The sequence below is a fragment of the Poecilia mexicana genome, unplaced genomic scaffold (assembly GCF_051168715.1).
Source record: "Poecilia mexicana isolate PSO_F unplaced genomic scaffold, ASM5116871v1 scaffold_21, whole genome shotgun sequence".
In the NCBI taxonomy this organism is placed as follows: domain Eukaryota; kingdom Metazoa; phylum Chordata; class Actinopteri; order Cyprinodontiformes; family Poeciliidae; genus Poecilia; species Poecilia mexicana.
In genome coordinates this window covers 12,202,143-12,229,977 of record NW_028263390.1, presented here as the reverse complement: position 1 = coordinate 12,229,977, position 27,835 = coordinate 12,202,143, and the positions used below count along the sequence as shown (strand labels likewise).

At 38.0% G+C, this 27,835-nt stretch overlaps 3 protein-coding genes across 3 annotated transcripts; 2 read left to right on the top strand and 1 right to left on the bottom strand.

Moving 5' to 3' along the window:
* Positions 1-1,608: 1,608 nt before the first annotated feature.
* Positions 1,609-9,215, bottom strand: LOC106920010 (protein c-Fos). Its single transcript, XM_014990757.2, has 4 exons — positions 5,581-9,215; positions 4,961-5,158; positions 4,366-4,473; positions 1,609-2,918 (listed from the first exon to the last, which is right to left on the bottom strand). The coding sequence occupies exons 1-4, from the start codon at positions 5,707-5,709 to the stop codon at positions 2,226-2,228; spliced, it is 1,128 nt and encodes a 375-aa protein (XP_014846243.1). The 5' UTR covers positions 5,710-9,215; the 3' UTR covers positions 1,609-2,225.
* Positions 9,216-9,884: 669 nt separating this feature from the next.
* fosab (Fos proto-oncogene, AP-1 transcription factor subunit b) lies at positions 9,885-12,244 on the top strand. Its single transcript, XM_014990759.2, has 4 exons — positions 9,885-10,206; positions 10,540-10,767; positions 10,874-10,981; positions 11,094-12,244. Exons 1-4 carry the CDS (start codon positions 10,072-10,074, stop codon positions 11,715-11,717), a joined length of 1,095 nt encoding a protein of 364 aa, XP_014846245.2. The 5' UTR covers positions 9,885-10,071; the 3' UTR covers positions 11,718-12,244.
* An 8,856-nt stretch (positions 12,245-21,100) lies between these two features.
* tmed10 (transmembrane p24 trafficking protein 10) lies at positions 21,101-27,648 on the top strand. Its single transcript, XM_014990761.2, has 5 exons — positions 21,101-21,336; positions 23,039-23,159; positions 23,415-23,488; positions 25,634-25,760; positions 26,363-27,648. The coding sequence occupies exons 1-5, from the start codon at positions 21,151-21,153 to the stop codon at positions 26,482-26,484; spliced, it is 630 nt and encodes a 209-aa protein (XP_014846247.1). The 5' UTR covers positions 21,101-21,150; the 3' UTR covers positions 26,485-27,648.
* The last annotated feature ends 187 nt before the right edge of the window (positions 27,649-27,835 follow it).

The following is a 27,835-nucleotide window of genomic DNA, read 5'->3' as shown; positions in this document are numbered from 1 at the left end:
ATGCTCACATTAACAAACCCTCTCCACATTCATTTTTTGAATGTAATGTTTAAATATCAGTGAATTTTTGTTTTATGTGATAAAGACTATTATAACGTGAAGGTATGGCCATAAAAGAATAAGGAATAGAGACTATCTGTGGCAGTTTGCTTTTAGTGACCCCTGCTGACGGATGGTAAAACTGCGCCTCCATGTAAAGCCGGTGTCCCAAATATTTAATGATCTGCACTTTCCAGTATGTAAGTTCATTAAATTAAAATGTTCCAGATTCACTGTGATATTAGGCTAATGTAGTAATTCAATTTTACTAGCTCGTTGAAGAACAATCATCAGCAAACGCCGTTTAAATAGCTGTTTGTGCAGAAAGGGGGAGTTAAGCAGGATTAATTATTGCCAGTAATGCTTCCAGTTTGCTGTTACGAGAAACTTGTCAATTTACCAGTTGGACCAATTACCGTAATTCACGTTGAGGGAGACTTGTATAATTGATGAGAAAAGTAGGGCACTTGTTTGGGTCTTTTCAATAGAGCCAGTACTGAAATATGACACCCGTCGCCATGGAAACAAAACAACTGCAGTCACCCAAATATGGTCAAAGGAAGCGAAAGGATACGGCAAAACGCGTGTTGACGTCACGCTCGGTCGGCACGGCACGCACAGACGTGCGTTGACTGAAGGGAATCGTGTTCCTTCGGCCGTGACAGCAAACACGGAGGTATGAATAAATAATTAACGTGCAGTTTCTGCGGCTCCCAGTCGGTTTAAGCACAGTTCTGCCCGATTTATGTAACTCTGAGAATAAAAATAGCACGGTGACGTATTTCTGAAGCGACATGCCGAAAATATCAATATTCTTGACGTGTAAGAATTCATTTTTATGAACAATATGACTTTTGCTTTTTTAACACCAATGTTAGATTATTCAAATTTAGCATCTGTGGTTGAGTTAGATGTTGTAAATGCATTTAATCATGAGTTATTAAGAGCAATTACTGATCTATTATTTAAAAAATAACATTAATTGAGTAGTTTGCATTTGTCTTTAAAACAGATTTTTACTCATAAAATCATCAAGGGAATTAATCAGCATAGCATAGCGATAATAGAAACAAAATGCCGGGAACATGATAAAAAACCTATATATAGAGGTTTTTCAATGTGTCCTGGGCCCCCAACTTGTCGAGATTTATTCCTGTTAGGTGTAAAAAAAATAGCTTTAAAAATATATCAATAAAAAAATTAAATAAAAATAAAAAACCATGCATACATCCCGGGCTGACTTATTTGTAAACATTCAAACTTAAATGAATAGATTGCAGTGATTAAAGAGATTGCATGTCTGAATGGTTTTTAAGTTTGTATGTTTTCAAAAATTCACTAAATGTAATGTTTTATGCATAAATGTAATATATAAATGTGGGTTTTGATTGGAGCACCTGCCAATGTTATAAACTGAAACATATATAGAGATGAGAAAGCAAAAACAGAGGAAATCCATATGGGTCAAAATACTTTTTCACAGCATTGTAGTAATATATATATTGTGATGGAAAGAAATACTGAATAAAAACGAATAATACATACAAATTTCACAACAAGACAAATAAATGATTTGTGAATGTTGTGTTTTATTTTCAGCAATATTCCATTTTTTGCATCAGCATCATATTTGATGAGTAAAAAAATAAACTATGCCATAAAATACAGTACATCTTGAGAAAATACATGATGTGACTATGTTTTCATTTTGATTTTTGGCTATGGAAAAGCTTCAGGTGATAAATGTCAAGTCAGATCAGGGGACACCTCACAGCAAGATGTTACACCAACACTGCTACATTTTAGCATCTCTCTATTTTCACTTGTCACAATAGCACTGTTTCACATATATTAAGCTATATCAAATGTGTGTTAACTTTATATCACATTTAGATTTTTTTTTCTTAGAAACACAATTCACCACCTTGTTGTTGGAATACAGATGAGTATTTTCTGTTGTTTTTGCATGCATTTGGATTCCAGCACAAATGTAAACTCAGACAGTTGAAACAAAATGGAAGAATTCAACCCTGTCACAGTTACAGAAAACACATTGTCAATATGCACAACCTTTAATTATCAGGTTTATACATCATAGCTCACACTACAAAAGGTTATTTGAGAGAGATAGCTTGCTAGCTGGTTAGAATACAAATACTGTATATTGTTGCATAAATTATTTGCATTCACAAGGCTAAGAGTGTTGGGGAGTTCAGACTATCTTTCATCAACTCTGACCCTGCGTGACTGCCTTTGAGGCCCTCGCAGTCTTCAGCCATGGATTCAATCTCAGAACAGCTGAAGGAAAAGACGGTGCGGAAGCTGCTACAGGTGGGACTGGAAGATATGACTGGCGTGGTCAAGGACTCGAGGTCGCTTGCCACAGACTTGTAGAGAGTTTCCCAGTCTGGGAGGCAGAAGGGCCCGCTGAGATCTATGTCAGGGACAGACGCAGCCATCTCCAGACTGGGCACCAAATCGTCAAGGTCATCTCCGTTAAGGTCCTGCAAGGCCTCCTCTTCTGCACTGGAGCACAGGAGGATGTTGGAGTTCCCCAAGATGGCCGCCGAAGCCGGGACACAAGAAAGGTCTGCGTCCTGACTAGCGGGGACTTCTCCAGCAGCTACGTTGCTCTCAGGGGTCTTTACATTCTCCAGGATGGAGAGCAGCGGCGGGGAGGCCGGAGGATCCTGCAGCACTGAGTCAACATCCTCCGCCTTCTCCTCCTCTTCCTCCTCCATGTCGCTGTCATCAAGTGCTGGCAGTTTGCAGGAGGACTGATGGGAAGCTAAGATGTGCTCCAGCCTCTCTTTCTCTTTCAGCAGATCAGCTATCTCAGTTTGGAGAGTTGACTTCTCCTCTTCCAGCGAATCAGTCTCCTGAGAAGAGACGGGACAAAAAGAGAAGAGGCTTACAAACAGACCGCAATAATTTTTTTAATATATTTATTTTTTATTCTGAATTTGCAGGGTTTTGATTTTACTTTATCTGCAGGCACTTTATTAATATACAGTTTTTTACATATCTTACATATATCTACATAAATGGGAGCTTTGCTGCTGTAACAAATGAATTTCTCCACTGTGGGATTAATATAGGACGATTCAGTTTCATACTATAAGAACCTCATATAAACACAGTAACTCCAAAAATTTTGCTGTGCAGATTACTCCAGTTTTAAAAGTCTCAGCATTAACTTTTAAGATATATATTTTTTTACTCATCAATTGCCTCAGTCATACATGTTAGTCTGATTCCCTTTTATTATACAAACTACTCAGATCCTTCGGGTCTTTTGATAGCAGTAAAAGTATGAAAACCCACAGAGAGGCAAGATTTTCTTTTTATTCCCACCCTGGTATGTGGAACAACCTTCCGATGCATAATTTAGTCTTGCTATTATTCCTATTTAAACTGTATCTTAAATTAATTGTGTCTTTAAGTTTATCACACGTTTTAGTTGGCGTTTATATAGCTGATAAGCTTACTTTTATATCAGTTTTTTTTCATAAAATGTGGAATTAATCATCATCTATTTTTCAAGAAATTTACCAATTATATCAGCTGCTTAACTTAAAAATAGATTTTACCTCCTCAATACCATTTAATTTCATCAGCCTCCAATGCCACCTTCCTTTGTCTGGGTCTTTACTTACTTTGTAGTGTTGTTTATTTATTTGCGACTGTTTGCTGTTTTTATTTTAATTTTGTTAGGGGTGGTCATAAAAAGGGATTTAAGGGCTGATCTAATGGGGGGCACCAATAATTTTATTTTATGTACATTTTCTTTTTTTTCTTTTTTTAAGTCAGCTAGTTTGATATGTTAATATTAACTTTGCTTAATTCCCACCACATGAAGTTTCTATCATTTTAAAATTCTGTAACTGTATTACAGAACTTCTGTTGGGAAGTTGACATTAGATTATGTGTCTCATTGAAAAGAAAAATGTTTTGAAAAGGTTGTCAATGAACATTGCTACTTTTTATTGGGGAGTGAGGGTTAGAAAAGTGGCAGCAAGATGGAAATTACAATCCATCCTATCTCGTCCTTCACTCACCTAAATTCATTTTCTACAAAATATGCATAGAAATGATTCATTTTAAATGTGTTATCATAAAAAGCATTTTGTGTTGCTCTCGTTGTGTATGTGTTATGCTCAACAAACAGCCCAGATTGATTGGTCTCCTTTGGTGCTGAGCAGCCACAGCATGCTTTGCTTTTGCAGCCTTTAATGCCATGTCATATTAATGTCTGCCTTTCTTCGTGACGGCTTGCTTCCACTGTGGGAATGTCTTCTGCATAATGTCAAAAAACAGCACACTTACAGCTTGAAGGCTGTCTATCAGCTCCCGCCGTCTGTTGCGACACTTTGCTGCAGCAATCTTGTTTCTCTCCCTCCTAATCCTCCTTCTTTCCTCGTCTTCTTTAGAGGGCTGAAATCAGTAAAACGAAAATAGGAATAATATCAAAGAAAAAAAAAACCTTAGGGCTATATTTTTCATTCACAGCTAACTCCACAGCACAATGTCCTTTGCCATGGAAGAGAGGAAATCTTCTTTGTTGTGAGTGCTGGGAATACAGATCTTCTCGAAATGCTGCACCCACTGGAACGCGCAAGATGCACGCGAGAGCGCGCACCTCATGCAATTTTCCTTCACAGTTATTAGAGCGGTGCTCCTTTAATAAACCATTAAATATAATTAACACCCGGTGCAACTGATTTGTACGTATAGCCTAATTGCAACAATATTTAATGCCCCATTCATAACATCGCGATAACTCCAACAACATTAACAGAGGCGCAGGTGGAGCTTGATATTAAACATGGATTCAAGAAATACATCAAAAATAAACTAAAGAATTAATTAATGGGTCACTGGAGTTTATTGTCAGTAAAAGTAAAGTAAATCCACTGCCTACCTGCTCCTTTTGCGCCTTCTTGTTGCACGTTTTTGCCCTCTTTGCACCTGTTGGGGACGACTGGTTTGCGCCATCGGTCTTGGTTTTTGCAAACCCAGATGTGATGGCAGTCGGCTGCACCATCCACTTCAGCTCTGGCGACGTTGAGATTGCAGTCACAGACGGAACAAAGGCGGCTGGTGCAGAGGTGTCACCATCCTGGAAGATATGCACATTATGCATGGAGTCAATCTCCATAATTTGGTCGTATCTCAGCGAACAATCACGTTGACCTTAACCAATAGTTAAATCCTGCATCAATCATTTGGAGTCGACAACAAATCTACCAAAAAAAAAAAAAAAAAGATAATAGAAGCAAAGCTCATTCTAATTATCACCATTCCAATAAAGGGTCAAAATTCAAATTGTATGAAGCTTCAAATATAATTAATTTAGAGGGGAAACAAAATTTGAATGCTCTCCTAGTGCTTTCCAGCCTACAAGACAAAGGGAATATAATGTCAAATAAATATTTACGGCAACATCCACCACATCAATCAAACTGCAGACTGAAAAGTGAGGAATATTTATCTATTTTTACTACTCGTCTTCACCTGTTTAACGACCAGAATAGCATCTACCTTGGCGCTGTCCACTGATGATGAAAGCGAGTCAGGAGGACGCAGGCTGCACCCAGGGGTGTCCCCGCCAGGCGCTGCCGGACTACAGCTGGAGGATGGGTCGAGCTCAGAGCTGGAGTCTGGATGCATTTTTTTTTTTTTGTATATTTCTCTCTTCTGAGGTCAGTGCATAAAAAAGTAAAGAGCCGAGCCGTCTATCCGTATACGTCTATCTATATGTTCTACGTAAACAGCAGACCCCCCCCACCTCCCTTGAACGCCTACTTACACTCCATTTGCCAGCTTTCATAAATGGTAACTGTGCAGATATAGTGGAGAGGCCCGCCTTTTATAGTGAGTCCGAATTTTATGAATGAAATCTGTGTGGCGAGACCGAACCATTCCGCAGAAGCAGCCGTGACACAGAAAATGAAGATGACGTTGGTTTTTACAATTTGGCTTCTAAATTCTTAAGGTGCCTGCACAGCGAAACTTTGAAGACATATCATTGTAACGCAAAAATATTGTCACAATTATCCAAAAATAGCATGTGGTTAATAAGTGACACCCCTGCTTGCAGAAGAAGCCCACCGCCATGAATGAACTACGTCACATTATGTATGCAGCATCTGCATCACGGGTATGATGCCCCCCTCCCATATATCACGACATTGCATTGAAACGCCCCGGATAAACTGAAAGAGCTCCTTCTATCATTCACAATATACGTTTTATTGTTTTTCTTATATTAGAACAATGCTTGTATAATTGTCAACCAATTCTCTCTGACAGATTGTTTATGGTTCTGCATTATGACCTCACATTGCATTTCGCCCGCTTAGGACTACAGCTGCATGCAGCAACAGATCAAGGACCAAAGCAGCCAATCGCCGAATGGACCAGTCGAGCCATATATGGTTCTTCCGGAAGACCAGCTCGCAGACTGACTGCGTTTGTGCCGGCGGGCGCGCGTGAGTGTGTGTACTCATCACAACTCACCGCAAAATAAAAGTGAAACGAGCTCATGAGAGTCTGCAACAACCGTCACAAATTTTACTCAATAGCGTCACACTGAATGCTGCACCTGCTCTGAGGAGACTATTTAAAACAGCCCTAAGCAAGTGTTAAATCCCCCATAAAAAAATCCCTGGAAATGACACATTAAGTTGTATAATATGCTTATAAAATTCCACTATCTGTTAATTTTTCGTGAATAATGATTTAAGTGCTTTCCCCCATATCCTAAACCAGTTCCCGCTGGACAATGTCACAGACTGGATGGATGGCTATATTTAGATTTTCAGATGACCTCACAGATCCATTGGTGTGAGAGGAATAGTTGCAGAATAGTTACTGGCCAGAGGGGCTGCGCGTTACCAGAGGCTTCCTGGCAGTCACTGCCCCCTCTGGGTTCTTTTACCGGCATAACACTGGGTGGTCGCACTGAGCCTATTCAACCACTTGCAAGCGACTCTAAACCGAAAGAGTTCAGATTGGCTGTAGCATTAGGCAGCTGACACCGCACAGCTAAGGGCTTAATCAAATCAAGAGCATGAATGTTCACAGAGTTTAAAGTTTATGTGAATGAGGCAAACTGACAATTTAGAGTGTCTGTGCAGCTCGTGGTCTGAAACATACATTAAGATTTTGTGATCCTATTTGTGATTTTCACTTTTTAACTTTTAACGTGCAAATGACTATTTTTTGTGAAATATTTCAACAACAAAAAAATCAACTTTTTTAACTAAACGGATTGACGAGGAAATAATAATACTAATAATAATAATAATAATAATAATAATAATAATAATAATAATAATAATAATAATAATAATAATAATAATAATAATACGATTTATAATTATTATTATTTATTTGGCTTTACTTTCCTTTCTTTAGTCTGATCTCTTAACTTCAGTGAATCCAAGTAAAAACAAACAGTTCAGGCTGACATGGAAGTTTCTGTTCTTGCCGAGCCGTCAAACAAAAACCTGAAGAGTTGTTTGGTGTCCTGTTTCATTCCACTGCTCCGGCGGCACCATGGTGAAATACAGCGACCGCCCAAAGCGCAGAAAATCCAACAGACGTCTCACTCTGATGCGATTTTACGAGAGCACAGCTCCCCACTACCGAAGCGGAAGATTGGGTTTCTCTCTTTTTTTTTTCTTTTCAAGTGGTAATCCTTGACAACACTGACGATCTTTGTTGCTATGCAAAACATGTACGTCACTGACGCGAAAGGGGTTGGGCGTTGCTGTGGCAACCAGGAATGTTCAACAAAACACGAGCGCGGGAATCAGAACACAGGTCGTTAACGTGAACTGATAAACTTTGACACAGTACCACCATTTAATAGTTCATACTTTCTTAATTATGAACGTTGTTTATTTTGATAACAATACAGTTAGCAGCCTGGGATCCTGATGTGTTTCTTTTCTGGCTTTTCTACCCATGTAAAAAAAAATAAAAAAATAAAAAATAGAACAAACGCTAAATTTTGTGTACTTTAATATAATATTGCTAATTACTTCATTTAAATCACTGTAAATAATGATAAATACAACAGCAATGCAAATGTCAGAAAATATAAAACAATGACTAACTTAATAAAAACACTTTTACCAATCTAAGAGAAAAAATTCTTGATAATCAGCTGTTACTCATATTACTGAATTGCTGAACTTTAACGCAATTTCTTCAAACCATGAATGTTGGATGGAGAGTGAAACCTAAACATTGTGTTGTCATCATTACTGCATTTCACACATTCCTCTCAGCTTCTTATGTAAACCTTCACGAGAACTCCCTATACTTTGGCTTCAGGAGGAAACAGTCAGGACACTCCCAAACAAGCAAGACTGCTTTCGTGGCAAACTACACGCATCAAACAGGGTTAGAGGTTGCCCCAAGGCTACACACACCCCTGGTGAGATTGCAGAAGGAACAAGTTCTGCCTGGGGATGTACAATAACACGTGCCGTCTCCTTTGTTTTGACACGTACATTTGACGCTACAGAAGTACGTTTATACAGAACCAGTGTGGATAAGGCATGCGTCAGTGAAATATGCTGATTGGATTATTTATGATATGTCAAAAATTTCTGCACAATTTGGTGTTGCCAAAAAATTGCTTTTACAAGGTACAGCTGTCAGGCCCAACAATATCACCTGTGGCAGGTGAAGTGAATCCTATCTCTTTCTGATGGTACCTTTCTGTGAAAGCGATATACTACGGAGGAAGCAAACATTTTGTCCTAAAAGTTAGTGCGTCTAAAACAGTAAAAATTAAAAAAAAAAATAAAAAAAATGCAGAAGTGTAAAAAAATGAGCAAGTCTGACAAGAGTCCAGTTGTGTTCATAAGATGACTGGATCAAAGCATTTCTGAAACTGCAGTTGTTGTAGGGTGTGGAGAGTATCAATCAAACATGATCCAACAGACAAGCAATTACAACTTTCTAAGGCTGACTCTTGTAAGAAAACTGCCATAAAACATTTGCATTTGTTGCAATATAGGACTGTATAGCCACAGACCAGGCAGAGTGTCCATGCTGGTCATGCTGTGTTTTATCAGTATTATCCTGTTTAACTGTTTAGTGCTGTCTAAAGCCAATTAAAATGCATGGCTTGTTGTGGCAAATATAAGGATATGTTTTAATCTCAACATGAATAAAACACTTTACTTTTACAGTTTTTCATTCAGTTACACATGCAGCTAATAATTTAACTTTTGGCAGTTTAACTACAAATAATTGTATGCTCTAAAATCCTATATGAGCTTCTTGAACCTTAGTAAGCTTAGTATAAAGCTATATCTTTATACATTTTGTTATAGCACGGTAAATTTTGTTTGTTTTGATGTATATTTGAAGTATTTTTGTCAAGTAGGCTGCTATACTTTCTGACCATTCTCCTACTTATTCGGTTTTCACAACAGCCTCTGTGTTTGTTGTTTTACATAACGTCATGTAAAGCTCTGCCGATCTCGAGATGGTGTGTTTCCCATCAGGCACCGCCTTCATACAGGATGGTACACCATATTTGGTAAATGACGCGTCGGGGATCCCGCTCTGGAACATTCCATTTCTCTGCCGACGAGCTTTAAAGCGACCAAAACACTCCGTGTTTCTTCGTCAGCTGAAAGAAAATGAAAAGAAGAGTTTAGTATAATTTTCTTTTAAAGTAAGACTAAGCTGAAGTGGTTGTTTTTCGGTGTTTTCTGTGTTGCTATGCAAATGTTTGGGTGGTTTTCTCCCGCGGTGTCAAGTGACAGAGTCCCGCCTCCTGCACGTCACACTGAGATTCTCTATAAAAAGCTCCTCAACTCCAGAGTTGGCATTCAAACTTTGAGTAGCAGAGCAAGGACTACAGGAAAACGAACAACAGCAGCACTTTTAAGAGTTTTCCACAAACCTACTGAAGGGATTTCCTCAGCTCAAGTTTACACAGCCCCGAAGTAGAGTTAGCCTGGATCTTCTGTCTTCTTTTTTCTTTTAATTGTTACTCTCGGGACGATGATGTTCACCGCTTTCAATACGGAGTGCGACTCTTCCTCACGCTGCAGCACAGCTTCCCCGTCTGGGGACAATTTGGGATACTACCCGTCACCACCAGGATCTTATTCCAGCTTGGGATCTCCCCAGTCTCAGGTATGTCAAGTAAAATTTTTTATTTATTTATCTTTTCTCCTTGCGAACAACAACTTCTGTAGAGCTAGTCCAAGCTTGATTATTACATTGATTTACTGATTCCGATTGAGGGTAAAAAGTTAGTGAATGGTAGGAAGATGATTGCAGTGCAAATAGTGCCATGCAATCTCCATTCATCCACCTGGAAACTCCATAGAGAGTGTGTAACGTCATAGCTGACATCACACAGATATTTTTAAACAGTCCAGCTTTTTATAAACTCCTCCATTGCGACCCCCTCTCCTCCTGTACTTATACCAAATCCCCTCATGTTCTTTCCTTTATTTCTTCCAGGAATTCACTGATCTGTCAGCATCAAGTGCCTCCTTCATCCCCACCGTTACAGCTATTTCAACAAGCCCGGATCTGCAGTGGATGGTCCAGCCTTTGGTCTCCTCTGTGGCCCCCTCTCACAGGGCTCACCCATACACCTCGAGGCCCAGCCCGGCCTACCCCAGATCAGCCATGAAGTCTGCAACGACCAGACCTCACATTTCTACCAAGAGGGGCAGAGTTGAACAGGTAATTACATGATCTAATCATATAACTTAGGTCTTACATAACAATGAATGAGTTGAAATAGTTGAAAGAGTTGGAGTCTAACTGTTTTTATTATTGTTATGCGCAGATTTCTCCCGAGGAGGAAGAGAAGAGAAGAATTCGCAGATTGAGGAACAAACAGGCCGCAGCTAAATGCCGCAACAGGAGGCGAGAGCTTACAGACACCCTGCAAGCTGTAAGTATCCCACCTGATTCACTCTCGCTTATCAAAACCTATTCACCACCAGAGCTAATGACAATCAAACAGCCATCTAAGTACCACTTCTTCTATTCTTCCCCTTTGCCAGGAAACTGATATGCTGGAGGATGAGAAGTCCACCCTGCAGAATGACATTGCCAACCTGCTGAAGGAGAAGGAAAGGCTCGAGTTCATTCTGGCGGCCCACCAGCCTATCTGCAAGATCCCTTCAGAACTGGACACAGACTTCCCCATGCCCTGCCTCTCCACTGCCGTCACTTCCACAATCACTTCCAGCCAGCCAACTTTCACCTCAGCCTCCAACTCCATCTTCTCCAGCACCAGCTCTGTGCCCTCCGCCGCCGCAGTCTCAGACAGCACGGTTAAGATGGCAGACCTGGAGGCCTCTGTTCTCGAGGAATCCCTAAACCTTCTGGAAAAGACGGAGATGGAGACAGCACACTCGGTCCCCGAGGTCGACCTGTCCAGCACCCTCTATCCAGGCCAGGACTGGGAGCCCCTTCACACCTCGACCAGCAACAATGACTTTGAGCCCCTGTGTACGCCTGTGGTGACCTGCACCCCGGCATGCACCACCTACACGTCTTCTTTCGCCTTTACCTTCCCAGAGGCTGAGACCTTCCCCACCTGCGGCATCGCACATAGGAGAGGAAGCAACAGCAACGATCAGTCCTCTGACTCCCTCAGCTCACCAACCCTGCTGGCCCTTTAGAGACTCTTCCAAAAATGAACTTTCTTCCTAGAAGCACATTTTCTTGAATATGTGACAGATGTGCAGATTACAGGGCTATGGAGCAGACTTGTACCAGGAAGCAAATTATATTTATGATTTTATCTGCCTTTATGTATAGCTACTTGCCTATTACACCAATGTAGCAAGTTATTAAGCATGTTTCAACTAATACCACTTAGTCGTTCTACAAGTTCCTTATATGATTTCATGGTGCTAGATTAAAAAAAAAAGTTTATTGTTATGTTATGTGAGAGCAATAGTTATTATTTGACCAAGTTTGTTTTTTGAAAGTTAGAGTATTTGTGAACTGTTTGTGAAACTTAAAACAAAACAAAAAAAACAACTGGTGTGCTTTGTCTGAACCATGGTCTGAGTGGTCTATAAAACTATAATATGGAGTTTTCTGTGAAAACACTTGTCCTTTTAATTTATTAAATTTTATTTTTTTAGCGTACTGACTAATGTTTGTAAGACATGTGAATAAAAAATAGAGATATTTAAATTCATTCAATTGTCTGACTAATTTTAACTCTCAGCGTCCATATTTCTACAAAACGGGCTCAGTTAAAATATAGCAACTGTTTGAAAAGCGCTCGTATAGAAATAGCTGTATTTTTCCTGCTCCTCTACCGGCTCTATTTATTGTTCCGTCTGTTGTCAAGGCTGGCGAAACGTCAGGGATTTGACGTCAGTGCGTTCTTTCCATTTTTTTAATTTGCAAGCGTTGCGCGATGACGTCTTACTTCCGAGCCCAAATATAGAGACCAATGTGGAGTCGCTGTTGCAGTCTGTCAGCAGAGGAGAGACTGTCCGCTCTGCACAGTTTGCTCAGTTTCGTACGCCTTATTTTTCCACCAAAGGACAAAAATCGTTGTCGCAGTACTCTCGCTGAAGTGAAATTGGCATGTCCACTGGAAAGGGGAAAATTACTGCACTCCTTCCGCAATCGAGGCTGCGTTGTTTCTCACATCTCTTTGAGAGACAGTAAGCTTAGATATTGCAAGAGGATCTGAAAGAAACGATCAAACCACAATGTATGCTGGTTTTACTCGGTGGTGTTATGATGAAAAATACAAATGCGCAAAAAAAAAAAAAAAGGCTGTAGAAAATATAAAAGAGGAAGAAAATTTTTACTTGGAAATTATTTAGGCTTACATGTCAAACCAGTTTGAACATGATGCACAAGGCGGGTTACAGCACAGCACCTTGCAAAAAATATCTTAAGATTTTTTATTTATTTTTATTTTTTACTTTTTACAACTGCTTGATTTATTTTTAATGACAACTTATGTGACATACATAAGCTGTCTGTCACATAGTGAAATTGAACACATATTTGTTCTTCTTGTGTCGAAAGAAACATATTTAGTTTTCCCTCCACTTCACAATTATGTAATTCTTTGATTTTGTCACAAAAAAATCCCAATAAAACACACTGAAGTGTGTCAAGTTTCACTTATCAATAAGTGAATTGCTTAAATAGGGAGGAATACTTTTGGAAGGCCCTTCATGGTTTCTGTTTTCAGGGTTTCACAGTTATTTCAGTGATTCTTGAGAATAGGGACAAAACAGGTCCTATTGATATAGCACAAAATTTGAATAAAATGTACACAAAATATATTTTTTTCAAATATCTGACTAACTAACCTGGGTCATGTGAGCACAACAATGTATGTTTTCCTGGTGTTTGCAGAATTTTTTTTTTTATTTTAAACATTGTAGTTGGTGGATGATGCCAACTACTGGACAAGGAACTCCTTGTCCAGGAGCAGAACTCAATACATTATAAAAGTTTAAAACAATTAAATAAATACTAAAATTATATATTATGACAATTAAGTATAAGTAGTCATATAAATAATTATAAAAGTATCAATAAATTGAATAAAACATAATTTTTATATATTTTCCAACTCCATTGAAATTTGTCCCTAGTTTTTGTCAACAGCGTCAGAAATGAAAATAATGTAAAAAAAAAAAATAATAAAAAAAATAAAATCAGGCATTATTGGGGGGCACCAGAACTTCTGAAGACCCCATGACCTCTTCCTTTCTCTTCCTTTGCTAAGAGGGCTAGTTAGCTCTGGTTAGCTTAAGTTATTCTTTAGTTTTTTCTTCTGTTTTATTCCTAAGTTGCTCGTCACAACAATGATGTGTCAACTCCATAACTGACAATTTACAAAACTTTGATGAAATTTTGTGAAATAAAAGCTTAATTTTGGTTTACTGTAAAGACTTCATGGACCTGACAAGCTACAATATGGTCTCTTTCAGAGTAACATCATATAAATTGAGATAGTTTGGCATTTCGTCAACTCCGTCAGATGTTAACTCCATCAGTTTTTGTGACTCTTTCAGTGAAATTGTCAAATCTCACTTAAAAGTGCAGCTAATTCATTTTAATGTATTTTGCATAAATTGCATTACTTCACATGTATCAAGTTTTTCTTTTTACTCACTAGTTTGTCACCACCTTCAGTTCTGTGTCAACTCCGTCAGATGGACTTTTTGTTGTTTTTTGTTTTAAATAATATTTCTTTTGTTTCTTGAGAAGCATTTGTCTGTAAAATTAGTTTAAAAAATAGAACTAATGGGGTATTTTAAAAATCATTTTATATTTATTTGCATAGATAAGGTTGAGAAATAATAAAAAAAAATATGGGAAAATGAAAACCCGTTTTGTCCTTATTCTCAAGAATCGCTGATTTATATAAGCATGCATAGAATTGGTAGCTATGTATAAAGTTAAATCAGACCCAAAATCTGGATGTAGTGATGGACTCAGACCTGAACCTGCAGAGACACATAAAGACAATTACAAAGCCAGCCTTCTATTACCCGAAGAACATTTAAAGAACTTCTAGTTCTTTAATCTGAAGCACTCGTCCATGGGTTAGTCTTTACTCACTGGTCTTACTTCCCTCCTCCTCACAGAACCAGAACTCCTCCTCAGAACCAAACATGGAGGAGCAGCATTTAGTTTGTTCCTCTAATTTAAGTTCTGAGTATCTTGAAATCCTTTCTTTACTTAATAATAACTGGAAAATAGATTAATAATATTTAATTCTGGATTAACACCTGTTGTTGCTTCTATTTCTTGTCACTGTAATGCAATGTTTCCTTTTTGTTTGTTTGCTTATTTTTTTATGACATATTTCTATCATGTCAGGAAAGTTTGAGTTGCCTTGTTGCTGAAGTATGCTATACAGAAGGTGCCTCATTGAAACACATATTTAACTTGTGTTTCAATGAATATCTGACTATAAATTCAAATTAATCCTGCCTATTTTCTGATGGGAAACAGAAGACTGAACATGTATTTCCTCATTTGCAGTTTGGAAAAATAATTGGTTTGTGCAACATTGTTTCTTGAAAAGTTTGTCACCCAACCTTTCTCATCCCTACGTGTAATTTTACCTCGTTGCTCTTCTCAACTTTACATCCGCATGTACAAAATGTTTCAGTGAGGGATTGCCCAATGGAGCTTTCTCAGGAAATGCGTAGTGCGTGAATGCGCTCGTGTGTGTTAAGGAAAACTACTGTCGCACAATAAGTAACTAACTCTGACGTTTGAGCAGTGTCTGTAGTGCGGTCACACCCTTTTTATGCAACACAATACAAGATACAAAGCATGCTGTTCTCTTATCGTGCATACCTTGAAGCCAGATCCTAGCATAACCTGCGGAGGAGTCTAAAATTTGCAAAGCAAAACTTTTTCTTTATGCATGGTGAGCACTTTTAAGAAAGCTTTTAGTAAACCTGTGTTTTGACAGAACTTCCTGTTTCACTAGCCTTGTGGTCTTGCATAACAGCCTGATTCTGGCTCAGTCTGTATTCTTTTACATTGAAACAGCACCTCCTTTTCCTCAGCTCTATGTGCGACCATGCAGCGCCACATAACTCTATTAATATCCTTTCTGCCAGGAGGGGGGGATACGGGGGTCGCAGCAGAAATAGCAGGTGCCTTTTGCTTCTTTTAACATCAGCATCAACAGCAGTAAAATTAGACCACTGTGACGCCAACCTGCGTCGGTGCTTCAGCCCAGGGGAGGATCCAGGCAGTGCATAACAGAGAAAGGGAGAGGAGGAAAGCAGTACGCACCAAGGCAAGGCTGGAGGAGGAAAAATGATGTATATATGAGGATACCAGGGAGGGAGACAGACAGAGATCCCTGCCTCTGTGAGAGCGGTGATGATGAAACAGCTGAGTTCGCCTACGTGCCAATATGACAAAAGCTCATTTAGGCTTGGCTTTGTATTAAGAAAGATGAGCCCCCAAGTAACTTCATTTTTCAGAGACATGTCAGAATGCCGTCTAGAAATGTGAATATATCAGACTTGTGATTGCTATCCAGCCCTACATTTTTTACGTCAGTCAGCTCTTGTAGAGACTAATCAATCTTCATATGAGACATGTTGAAATTCCTTAACATGACGAGTTGATCTGATGCAGTGGAGATAGTCCCTTGCCAAAAGTGTGTTTTGTTTAGTTCCATTTATTTTCCCAACAAAACTAACCTGCTGAAAAGAATCTCCACATTATGGTGCTGTAACCACTCTCAAAACCTTCCGTCATTTTTTTTTTGTCCACATCACAATTAACCTTTTGTGTTTTTCACCACATATCATCACAATAAAGCACAGTGAAGTCTGTTGTTGGAACAAAACGTGAAAGAGTTTCATTGAACGCTCTTGCAGGGCAGCATATTCCATGGGGTCACCTGAGGTAGAGTGTGACTAATTCGTTTTCTGGTTTGCTCTAGACTTGAGTTCAAACTATTTATCTGCGTTTCATTCGCAATAACGTGCACAACCCGCAGTGTGACACGAGCCGGTTGAAGGGTGTGTACTAACTTGCGTCAGAAGGAGTGCACTTTTAAGGAAGTAGTCCAACTGACATGCAATCATGACACAAAGCCAAGAGGACAATAAAAAGGTGAATAAATCATAGAAGTTCCGTCTCACATAAACGAAATACGTACGTAAACCGCAATAAATATGTTAAAACTTTTTTTGCTTGAAATTCAACAAAAAGGGTTTTCACATTTCACCAAGTTACAATCATAATCTTCGATGTCACTTATTGAAATTTTATGTAACAAACCAACACAAAAGCAGTACATAACTGCGAAGTGGAGGTGCAACCCGATTTCCAAAACATTTTACGAATGAAAATCAGCAAAGTAGATGTGCATCTCTAATTCAACCCCATCAAATTAATCAAATTAGGGAATATATGTGATTTAATATCAGTAGACATACAGTTGTTCTGTAAAGGTTTAAGAGGTTAGTTAGAGGACATTAGTGAACAAACGGCAGCATGAAGAAAAAAGAAGACAGCAGAAAAAGAAGCTCCGGTAAAAGGTTGTGTAGAAGCTTGATTAGATTATAAAACAACACCCTAAACTTTGAGCATTTAACAAATCATTACATGATTTGAAAATATGAAGGTGCAAGGAATCAAGTCAAACAAACACTGACAGCTTCACATTATGGCTATTTTGTAAAGATCAGTGGTCAAAATGTTGTTTGCATGTGTGCAAAGTTGGAAGAGACATGTTACAATACTGACACCTGTTAATTGAAAGGTAGTTCTGCAATCTGCAATCTGCAAAGCTAAGTGGGGGTTGATACAAATTCATGTCACACTTTTCAGATTTGTGTTGGTAACAGTAAGCTCAGATTCATTACAAAGCGCACTGCTTTTGGTTGTAATATGAGAAAATGTGAAATTGTTCTTGGAGCATGATGACGGCCAAACACTCTAAATTTTAAATATTTTATGAATTGTTTTTCCAGTCTAAAATCCCCAAAGCCCAGTGGAGTGTGTGCCGTGTGCTATTCTTAGAGGTTATTTGACTCAGTAAGCAGCAATACTGGAGGGATTTCTCTACCCAATAATTACTGTTCACCTATAGTGCCAGACTCCCCTCTCGGCAGCATGTCCTCGTCGCGTCTCGTGGGATCAGTAACGAGGATGTTTCCCTGGAAACTGGACAGCTATAGGGTGCACAATTGTGTAATCCCTGAGCTGCTGACAGAAAAATAATGGCTTTTGGGATTTTCAAAATATCCCAGCAAACGCTTGCTTATGATGCCTCCATTTCTTCAAGCTGGACTACATATTATGCAATCATAAAGAAAAAAAACATGTTGCAACGAAACTATTGTGTGATCATTAACATCATTTTGAGTGTTTTGGACACTCAAAAAGTAAAAGCTATCATCTTAACATTGTTGTTATTCAGCAGAATAAATCAAAGCCGCTGATCGATTGATTGTGGTTCTCGCTGCTTCGAAATGATGTGTTTGCGCAAGTCTTCCCACACACTGCCACTCAATATTAGTCTCAGGAAATGGCCATTCAGACACACTGGGAAGCCCAGACTGAGAATGCTCTGTGGTTTATGTAAGACTCCCACCAGAATTTTGCTGGAAATTATTGTTTCCTCCGAGGAATCCCACAGACATATGAGAAATTTTTTAAAACAATAGCTTCTAGTTCATATTGTCATGTTGCTCCAACCAATTATTCTGTAGAAAAGCTTTGTGTTTTAACTGGTAAGACTGCAAATCTTACCAGGAGGAATTAAATGGGTCACAGATCTTCAGTAACTGTTTTCACCATTTTCTACAGCTCTCCAGTAACCTGCTCGAACCTGACATTGGATTGCAACACTTCAAGAGTCTTCAGGCATGTCAGCCTCACAAAACAATGTTACATACTGCAGACAGAGACAATGCAGTCTGATCACTGACGTGCAATTTAGTCAGCAGGACACACAATTAACTGTGATTTATGACTTAAGGTCAATGGTAAAAATCTTATAAAATAAAGAGGAAAATCAAATCAGACAGCTTCACCACTAAATTTCCATTTTTTTGCTTGTTGTAATCTGTAAATGAAATTCAGTAATGTAGTACAAGGGATTTTTAATTTTTAAAACAAAAAAAAATTCCACTCAATATATTTACATACAACTAAGCACATTTAAGCTCTTTGTCTTGTCTTATGCATGGTGATCTTTGTCATATGAAAAAGGACAGAGAATACGATTTTCTGAATTTGATTTTGTGAATAAGTGCAGTCAAGCAACCAAAGATATTTACATTTTAAATAAGGATTTCAAGAAAAAGCTGTAATAACTAATAATAATTGTTCTCCAGAACCACAAGTTTTATTATTCACAATGAGATCTTCTTACTAATTATTTGATTAAGTAAAGTGGCTGCACTGATTCCACTACAACTATGATTAAATGGAATTTTTAGCATGAGAGAATAAAAAATATTCCACCAGAACTGTAGGAAGTGCCCTTCTTTGGTCAGACTGGTCTTTTCAAACATCATGGAGCCTCTCAGACTCCACCGGCTGGATGGCTTGTTGCCTTTGGTTCTGCCTTCCACAGGTTTTATCATGAGAGAAACATGATAAGCAACCATGCTGTCCTTATACTGTTATTGGACACTTTCTCCTAGCTTTATATGTTATTATGGAGCAAAACTGGACACAAAAGAGAAAAAAAAATAGATTAATATAAGTCATTTATATTAATCTTATATTTTAGTCACTGATGCTATGGCTTAGAAGAAAACATTTATTCTTGCTCATCTTTACACAAAATTGATAAATATGTTTGATAAATGTTTTCAGATGATTTAGTGCTCCAATCCATCCAACAGATGTGTAAGCTCGGCGGAGGTTTGGTGATTGCAATCAATTTGCATTGTGTCAAAACATAGAGGCATGTAAGACTTTCAGGACAGAATGTCTTGAGGACCGTAGTTGGGAAATGCTGCATTGCAGGGTGTGTTCATGGGCAACAGTCTTTCTTCTAGAGCAAAACACCCAATGTCTGTGTGTAGAGTCATAGTCAATAAATTATAACATACACCCTAATGAGTCTTGATTCTCAGATTAAAAAGTAGCTTTTGAAAAAGTAACCTTTAATCAGTTATTAAACATATCTTTCCTAAAAAAACAACAACAACAAAAAAACATTTATTTATTTATTTTTAGAAATAATTTGTTGGATATATGGATAATGTGTGTTATTGGTCTGATGCAATATTCTGATGTTAGTTGTGAGAAATCATAACAGAAATAAAGGCTCGTAATTAATCTATAAAATCTCTTCCATTTAGTGATTAAGTTTCTACAATAAAGAGGCTTGTGAATAATATTCTGATTCATTCAGTGGGTTTGTATAAGTGGAATGCCATGGGAACAGGAAGTGGACGGGAACCCATGCAACAGGTTATCAAAAGTGGAATTTGATTGCAAAATAAATAACATGAGGTGTGAAGACAGATGCGGACTGAAGCAATCTGAATATGTCGTTCCTGCAGTTCCAGTTTACCTAAGAATTTTAAATGGTTCTGAACTTGTGGTGTGAGTAACACTTCCTGTTGTAGTTGTAAGAAACGTTTTGGCATCAGCCATTTAACACTACTAGGCTCGTAAATTTTCTAAGATAAACAGCAATGAAAAGTTAAACAACAGAGATAATGAAAAACACAAGTGGTTCATATACACTTGCTAAAGTTTCAACTCCTGTTTTTTGGCAAACAATGGCCGTTAGTGAATTCATCAGTGGATGCAATTCTTGCTCAGTCTCTTTCTCACTATTGAAACATGAACACTCATCCCAGTTGAGGTCTGCAATTCTTTGACGTACTATGGTGCATTGTTGAAGAAGTTTCAGTAACCTGGAAACTCCTATGAAGGTTCACCACTGTTCAACATGTTCCATTGTTGAAAACGGCTCTGACAGGGGTTCAAAGGTCCAAAGTCTTATAAATGGCTAACCCTTTCCAGACTGATACATGTAATTGCTGAGAGAATTTGACCTACTTCAGAATGGTTCCATTCAACAAAATTCTTGATTCTAGGTTGGGCAGTGTGTTGCCACAGAAATTGAACCTGTTTGAAGTGGAAATCTTCCATGATCATTCTTCAGATGTTTCATCATAACTTAAGATTTTTTTTCTTCTCATAGCTTGTGCTGTACATAGTTCTTATCTCTGTGAGTGTAACACACACATTCTTTCTCTCTCTTTCTCTCTCTCTTCTTAACACCATCTGTGCATGAATGGGTGAAAGCGCGGAGTCCTTAGATTTAATAAAGTGCTAAACAAATGCAGGACATGAGTGAGTTGGTAGGAGAGTAACACTCTCCTACCAACTTCACGAGCTCTTTCACTTTTATTTTAAGGTACATTTAGTACCAATATATGTTAATCTCTGGGATAAAGATCGAGTCTCCTTCTTACTTAAGACTGTTCATCCTGCATCTAAAAACATTACATAGCAGTTCTTCCTCCAGGTCAGCGGGGGCGCTGCTGCGCTCAGCGAGACCGGAGCTCGGTGTAAAGCTGGTTGGTTGGCACGGGCTGGTTGGTCGGTCGGTTCATGGTAGCCATGGCTCGATTTGCTGCGCTACTGCTGTTACCGGTTCTCATTGAATCCGTCGTTTCAATTTCTTTCTTTTTACCGGTCAACTCTAGAAAATGCTTACGAGAGGAGATCCATAAAGACGTCCTGGTTACGGGGGAGTATGAAATCAGCGAGCAGGCGAACACCAAAACTAACCTGAAGGTGAGCATATACTGGGGGCCGTTGACGCCTAAACACAGTTCAAATAAAACCAAAATGGCTTTTTATTGTTATATATCAGTAGCAAAGAGAAGTAGCTGCGACACAGTGGGATAGTTTACTCTTGCAAGTTTAATTTGAAGGGCTGAAGGACTTTAGTCAGTGACAACTGTTGTTAGCATTGCTGCTAAGGTAGGCCCGAAAAACTCGTCTTCCTGGTTTTACAGTCAGCTAGCTAGCTAATGCTCTGTCAATGTTTTTTCACTTATTGGTTTTGATATAATTTGCTTGTTGTATAAACTCTGATTACTTTGACGCCAGCCGTAAAACCCATTGTCAGTGTTTGCTCTGCATTATTTAGTTATATTTACAGTATTTATGTAGGTGTCATAGTCTCCGCTGTGTAGCTGTTACACGTCACTCTTACAGACTGCTCAGACACATACACGTCAGATTTAGTTTGTGTGTAATATTCACATGAACCAGGCCTTGGGAAATTTTTATTTTTATTAATGGCCCATAATGGCGTCTGCAACCAGACTTTTTTATGTTTTCTTAAATCTAAAAATATATTTTAAAAGCCAACAGCTGTCAAGATTAGAATTTGTATGCTGTAAAACTAGAAATCACGGATGATAATCTCAAATCTATTTTATTTTCCCATCTATTTTCATCATAGCTGAAAGTAAAAAGTGTTTGTTTTTTCAGTCTGGAAACACAAACGCAAATGGAATATTCTGGGAGGTATTTTATGAATTCATTAAAGGTCATATTTGGGTCATTAGCTTTAATGCATGAATTGGAATAATCCTGAATTTTCTGTTTTGATTCTAAACAACTTTCTGCACATTTTTTATTTGATTGTTTCTTCATATGTTAATGAACATGTTTAAGCAGAATGCTTTTTTAAAATGTATTATAATCTGTGCTAACAGTAATGCATTTAGTGTGCCAGATGGTGGTTTGCAAACTTTTTCAAGTGTCACATTATAGTATGACCCATTCAAATTCACAGTCGAAGGGGCAGCAGACTAACACCTCAAATATGTGACTGCAACAAAGTTAACAGCTGGTTGCTTCCAAAGTTGAAAAAGTCTTAAATACTCATTGTAGTCAGTATCTGCTGAATATGATGGATTTCAGACTATTTATTAACATGAATGTATTCTCCTGAATTTAGTATTTCAGTACAGATGATTTAATATTGATTTTATCAGTGGTGAGTGAGGTAATAAACTTCTCTGACCTCCTCCTGTTGACAAAAGTGTTGCTCTTATTCTATCAGCAACAGAAGATGTTAAAAATACTAAGGAAAATAAAAGGCTGCAAAATACAAAAGAAATAGTTGAGCGTTCTGAACGTTGTTAGACAACCTAAAAGATTCACACAGTTCTGTTAATCTGCAATCTTTAATCAAATTAAAAAAACATATTTAGAATTTGTGAGTCACTGTACACACGTACAGTGAGATTAAAGTCAGCGACAACAGTGCAAACAATCCAGAAAATATGTACAATATAAATATGGTGACATTTACATTATTAACAATATTAAATCAGGTAAATGTATATACACATATAACCACCATAATTAGTTTTCTTTTATTGAAAATAATTAATTTAAAAAGGATTTTTCAAACTACTCCAAAAATGTTGGCTATGTTCTGCCAGAATATGTCTAAATGTTTGTTGTTGTAACTTTGTAGATCACTGACTCTTCCAGCCACACTCTTTACTCAAAGGAAGATGCAACAAAAGGAAAGTTTGCCTTCACCACAGAGGACTACGACATGTTTGAGGTTTGCTTTGAAAGCAAATCACCCATGGGTAAGCAAAATCGCAAAGCAATTAAAAGCTTATCAGAGGAATCTAATCAAAATACAGTCCTATATTTGATTGTATTGTGAATCCCTCGTATTATTCTTAATAATCTGGAGACATTTTTGTCGTATTTAAATCCTCAAAAGTTCAGATAATTATAACTTTTTTTTGTTGTTTTTTTTTAGTTTACTGAGAATGTTAATTGTCCTTTGCAAAATAAGCAGTCACAATGTTTAATTTCAATTCTGTGAAAATCCGCAGGAACAGGAAGAGTGCCTGACCAGCTGGTCAATCTGGACATGAAGCATGGTGTCGAGGCCAAAAACTACGAAGAGGTAAAGTGTCAGGAGACGGAAGTCTGTGCTTCCTGATGTCGAATAAACCCGATCCAAATTGTAGATAAAATGTCTTGCGTACGCTCCCAGTACTCTTACAGATGGGATTTTTACTCCCAAATGTGCTTGAAATATGCCAGCGTGAATATTTCTACTCAGATTTTAGTGCTGTGTTCAACTATCAAGTTAGTTGAGTTAGAAAAATAGTAGAAAGACGGAGGCGTTTTGAAATGAGTGTAAAAGTTAGTTTGCTTCCTTTGTACAAACAGTAGCGTGGGTGTCTTTTGTCAACATTGTGAAAAAGACATTTTTAAGAAACAGCAAGTAAACCTAAAAATTGAAATGGTGCCATGACAAAAATAATGAACACGGACTTTACATAAAAGTGGGAATCTGCTGTTGTGGGAATCTGCTGTGGGAATCCTGCGTCACCTGACGCAGGATCCGTCTGCGTCAGGTGATTCTTAATGGATTCAAAAAGGAAGAAACGCGTCGCTCGTAGCTGAGAATCGCCTTTCTCTGCCCACACATGTTGTGCAAACATTACATACTGTTCAGCTGAATGGCGCGTCGGTGGATATTCACAGTTGAACTTGAAGAGGGCATTCCTGTCTGTTGGAGGAAGGGCGGAGCTGGTGTTACGCATGTATTAACTTACATAATGCTTGAATAAATTTGCAACCTGTTCAGTAGGGGGTGTACTTGAAAGAGAAGAAAAATGTCATTACACAATGCTGTCTGCGTGGCAGACACAATCTGTGCTGTGAAACTTTTTTTTTTTCCCTTTTCCTCCTGATTATCAACTTTTCTTTCTGACTGCACCGAATTTCATTGATTTCAAAGGCTGTGTTTGATTAATTTAGCTCATTAAGGGGGGGATGAGGGTTTTTTTTTATTCTTTGACATGGTTAATCTTGTGTCTTCAGTCAAGTGAATAAAATGTTTGCCGTGCCAGATCTGATAAGCTTTTGATCTTTCCGTGTAACTTGGATCACGTCTTCTGGACAGGAAAACGCTACGTAACCATTTTTCCCTTTTATAACTCGGGAACTTTATTAAGATTTTCCTCCAACAGTACAGTAGCTTCAGTGCCCATCACTCAACCGAGCACGGACCGATCTGATGTTTGAACACAACGTTGGTAAATTTTGTTCACCAAACTGAGTGACTGAATGAGATGTTCCTTTTCTCCAAAGCAACAAATATTTAATGTTCCACGATAACCCACATGTGTATCTGCACAGAGTGTGGGTGCATTCCTAGAATGTTTTGCAAGATTTGTTGACTTATGATAATATCTTCATGTACAAGTATGGTTTTCCACAAATATTTCCGGTCAGCGGTCCCCTGACCTCTGCTCTGATAAATCTGTTATACAGAAGGAAACTGGCAGAATGAAGGTCGTAATATGTCGTGAAGCATATCGTTGGTACAAGCAGGGAGTCCAAGATTAAGAATCTTCGATTCCTCAAGTTTTATTATCTGAATTTGTTTTACTTTAAACCTTCCAGGGTTAGTGTTGTCTGTTATCAAATTGTGCTCTGTAATCCCTCAGATGAATGGGATGGGAAGGAAACTCCATATATAGTAACAAATAAAGGTTTTGCGCCACTCCTCAGTTCATTATCTTGCCTCCAAGGAATCGAGACGTTCTTATCATATTCTCAAGTGGGCTTGAGCAATAATTATTACAGTGTCTTTATTGTGGCTATTTTAGATGTTTCCAACAGGAAGAGAAAGGCAAACAACAACATCAAATTAAGTTGAAAGTATATAAAATTTACATCTATTAAGGGATCTTACTCAAGTTAGTTTTATAATTAATGTAGGTTTTATGTTTTTGAAATTTGAATATTGGCCTTTAATTTTCTAAACCTTTCAGAACTGCTGTTGTTTTGTTCATGATCAAAATCTCCCTTTTCAGCCACCGTTTGAATAATGTTGGTGTTCAAATCTAAGTGAAAGGGAAAGCCTAGCAAATATTTGCCCTATTTGTGATTTTTAGCTCAAGAGTGACACCTGCTGGACTGAGCATTCAACAATTTTGTGTTCCGCTTTATTTTGGAATGCCAACATTTTATTTAGAGGTTTTATAAGCTTTCTGTTTCTCTTATTTTATTTTATTTTATTTTTTTGTCCCTCCAGATTGCAAAGGTGGAAAAACTGAAGCCTCTGGAGGTTGAGCTCAGGCGACTGGAAGATCTGTCTGAGTCCATTGTCAATGACTTTGCTTACATGAAGAAGAGAGAAGAGGAAATGCGGGATACCAATGGTACGCCAACACAGTACTTACACAGATTCGTACTTTTGCGCAATTGCATAATACGTATGTAAAATGAACATACTAGCTGGTGGCTCTTCTGCCTCTGAAAGCGGCTCTTCCTAACTTAGGATAATAATTATATGAAAAAAAATTGTTTCTAATAAAGGAAGGTTTTTAAACTTCTCATCTTAGATCTGTTGTAGCAGATTGAGCCTAGTGGTTTTTAAGTCAGTTACTTCATAATTACAGATTTTGATTTAGTTGTTTTGAATTTGACTGACTGCTTTTCTGCCGTTTTAAAAAATATGAAAATGACTGAGGAGTGAATTCTTAAAAGTAAACTTATTTTTTCTTTAATCTAAAAATAGAAATACAATTAATCAGTTTTCACATTAAAACTAACTTCAATGCAATGTATATTTGTGAAACCGAGAAGGTTTAAGAAAGTTTTGTGGCTTTAGACAAATGTTATTTTATTGGGCAGGAATTGCTCTTTGAACTGAAAAGGCTGTTGATGCCTAATCTGAAAGCTAGATGGTTTTTAATTTTTTGCAGGGATAGCAAGAATTTCTTACTGCCCAATAACACTAGCGTTTTTAATTTCTCCACAGAGTCTACAAACACACGCGTGTTGTACTTCAGTGTATTCTCCATGTGTTGTCTCATCGGCCTGGCCACGTGGCAGGTCTTCTACCTGCGGCGCTTCTTCAAGGCAAAGAAGCTGATCGAGTAGATCGACTCATCCGGCTGCTTCCCTCGAGGGACGCTGCCTCCCAGTCAGCAAACACATCCCAGCAATCCACTCTCCTTGGACTAGCTTCAACAAAACAAGCAGGGTTTAGGGGGCTCAACATCTAGTTTTCAAAGCTCTGAGAGTATCCATGTTTCCAGGAAAATAAGATTTACCTGCTTGTTTAGTAGTTGGAAACATGAAAAACCTGTAGGGAGAAATGCTTTGTCAAACATGGGAGAGAGAAATTTCTTTCTACACTGTTTTTGAATGTTACAGCTGACTGAATAAGATGGATTTTGTTTTTCCATCAACCCTTTGAAAAGTTGGTTTCTTTTTATTTCTGAGCTCGGTCTGAGTGGATGTGCCACAAGTGAATGTCTGCCCTTCTGTTAATGTACACATTATTTACAAGGCCACATAAACTAAACACCTTTTTATTAAGTGAAGGCTTTAAGAAACATGGTGGGTTGTTCCTTTAAGACAATTGGAACCACTGAACTTCTGTGTTGTCACTTAAACTACATATATGTTCGGTAGCTAAAATTAACTGTCTTTAGTTTGTTTTCATATTGTAATTACCACCTAGATGCTTCTACTGGTATCTTTCTTTTGATTTTGCGGGGCGGGTGGGAGTTGAGTTTTCAGATTGATGTTCTCAATTATAAATTCTCTTTAAATTTTCGCATGTTCAGATGTTCTTTTGTTTTTGAACATCCATTAAAAGTATCGAGGAACCAATATTCTTATATCCAAGCGATTCCTCTTTCCCCTCTTTAATGTATTTATGCAATCTTTCTTGTCGAAATGCAGTTGTTGGCGACTGTGACGGGAATTGAACAATTATCCAAACGTGCACCCTTTTGCTTTAAACTGGCAACTCCAAGTTACAGCATATCACCTCCCAGTACCAGAACCTGCTGATCCATCCAGTGTTCCTATTTTCATTCAAGTGTTTGAGGCTGGGGTCATGTGAATATGGGTGGTTTCAGATATTAATGTTTTTGTTTTGGTTCTTTTTTTTCTTTTGACAGGAAATGTTGAAGGCTGTCCTGGTACATTTTTAACAATGAACATGCGCATGGAGCGTAGTCAATTTTTATGTTGACTGACAAATTTTGTAAATTTGTGTTGGGCTTTTATTCAATAAAATATTGGATGGATTTACATGAGTTATTTTGTAGTTTAATCTATATTTTTGAAGGGGAGAAATATACATTTTTGTTTCAGAAAGTGGTTTAGGGTTAAAATACATATATGAACCAAATTTCAACCAATAAAACGACGAATAAAAACTTCGACAGAAAAACTGATAGGCGACTCGGTGTTGTACCCAAAACAGCGCCCCCTGCTG

Coding starts and splice junctions, on each gene's coding strand:
- LOC106920010 (XM_014990757.2), bottom strand. CDS start 5,709: ATGCATCCAGACTCCAGCTCTGAGCTCGACCCATCCTCCAGCTGTAGT. Junction 4,474..4,960: donor AGAAGGCGCAAAAGGAGCAG/GTAGGCAGTGGA, acceptor TACTGATTTCAG/CCCTCTAAAGAAGACGAGGA. Junction 2,919..4,365: donor TGATAGACAGCCTTCAAGCT/GTAAGTGTGCTG, acceptor GTCTCTTCTCAG/GAGACTGATTCGCTGGAAGA.
- fosab (XM_014990759.2), top strand. CDS start 10,072: ATGATGTTCACCGCTTTCAATACGGAGTGCGACTCTTCCTCACGCTGC. Junction 10,768..10,873: donor AGAGGGGCAGAGTTGAACAG/GTAATTACATGA, acceptor TGTTATGCGCAG/ATTTCTCCCGAGGAGGAAGA. Junction 10,982..11,093: donor TTACAGACACCCTGCAAGCT/GTAAGTATCCCA, acceptor CCCCTTTGCCAG/GAAACTGATATGCTGGAGGA.
- tmed10 (XM_014990761.2), top strand. CDS start 21,151: ATGGTAGCCATGGCTCGATTTGCTGCGCTACTGCTGTTACCGGTTCTC. Junction 23,489..25,633: donor AGGCCAAAAACTACGAAGAG/GTAAAGTGTCAG, acceptor TTGTCCCTCCAG/ATTGCAAAGGTGGAAAAACT. Junction 25,761..26,362: donor GGAAATGCGGGATACCAATG/GTACGCCAACAC, acceptor ATTTCTCCACAG/AGTCTACAAACACACGCGTG.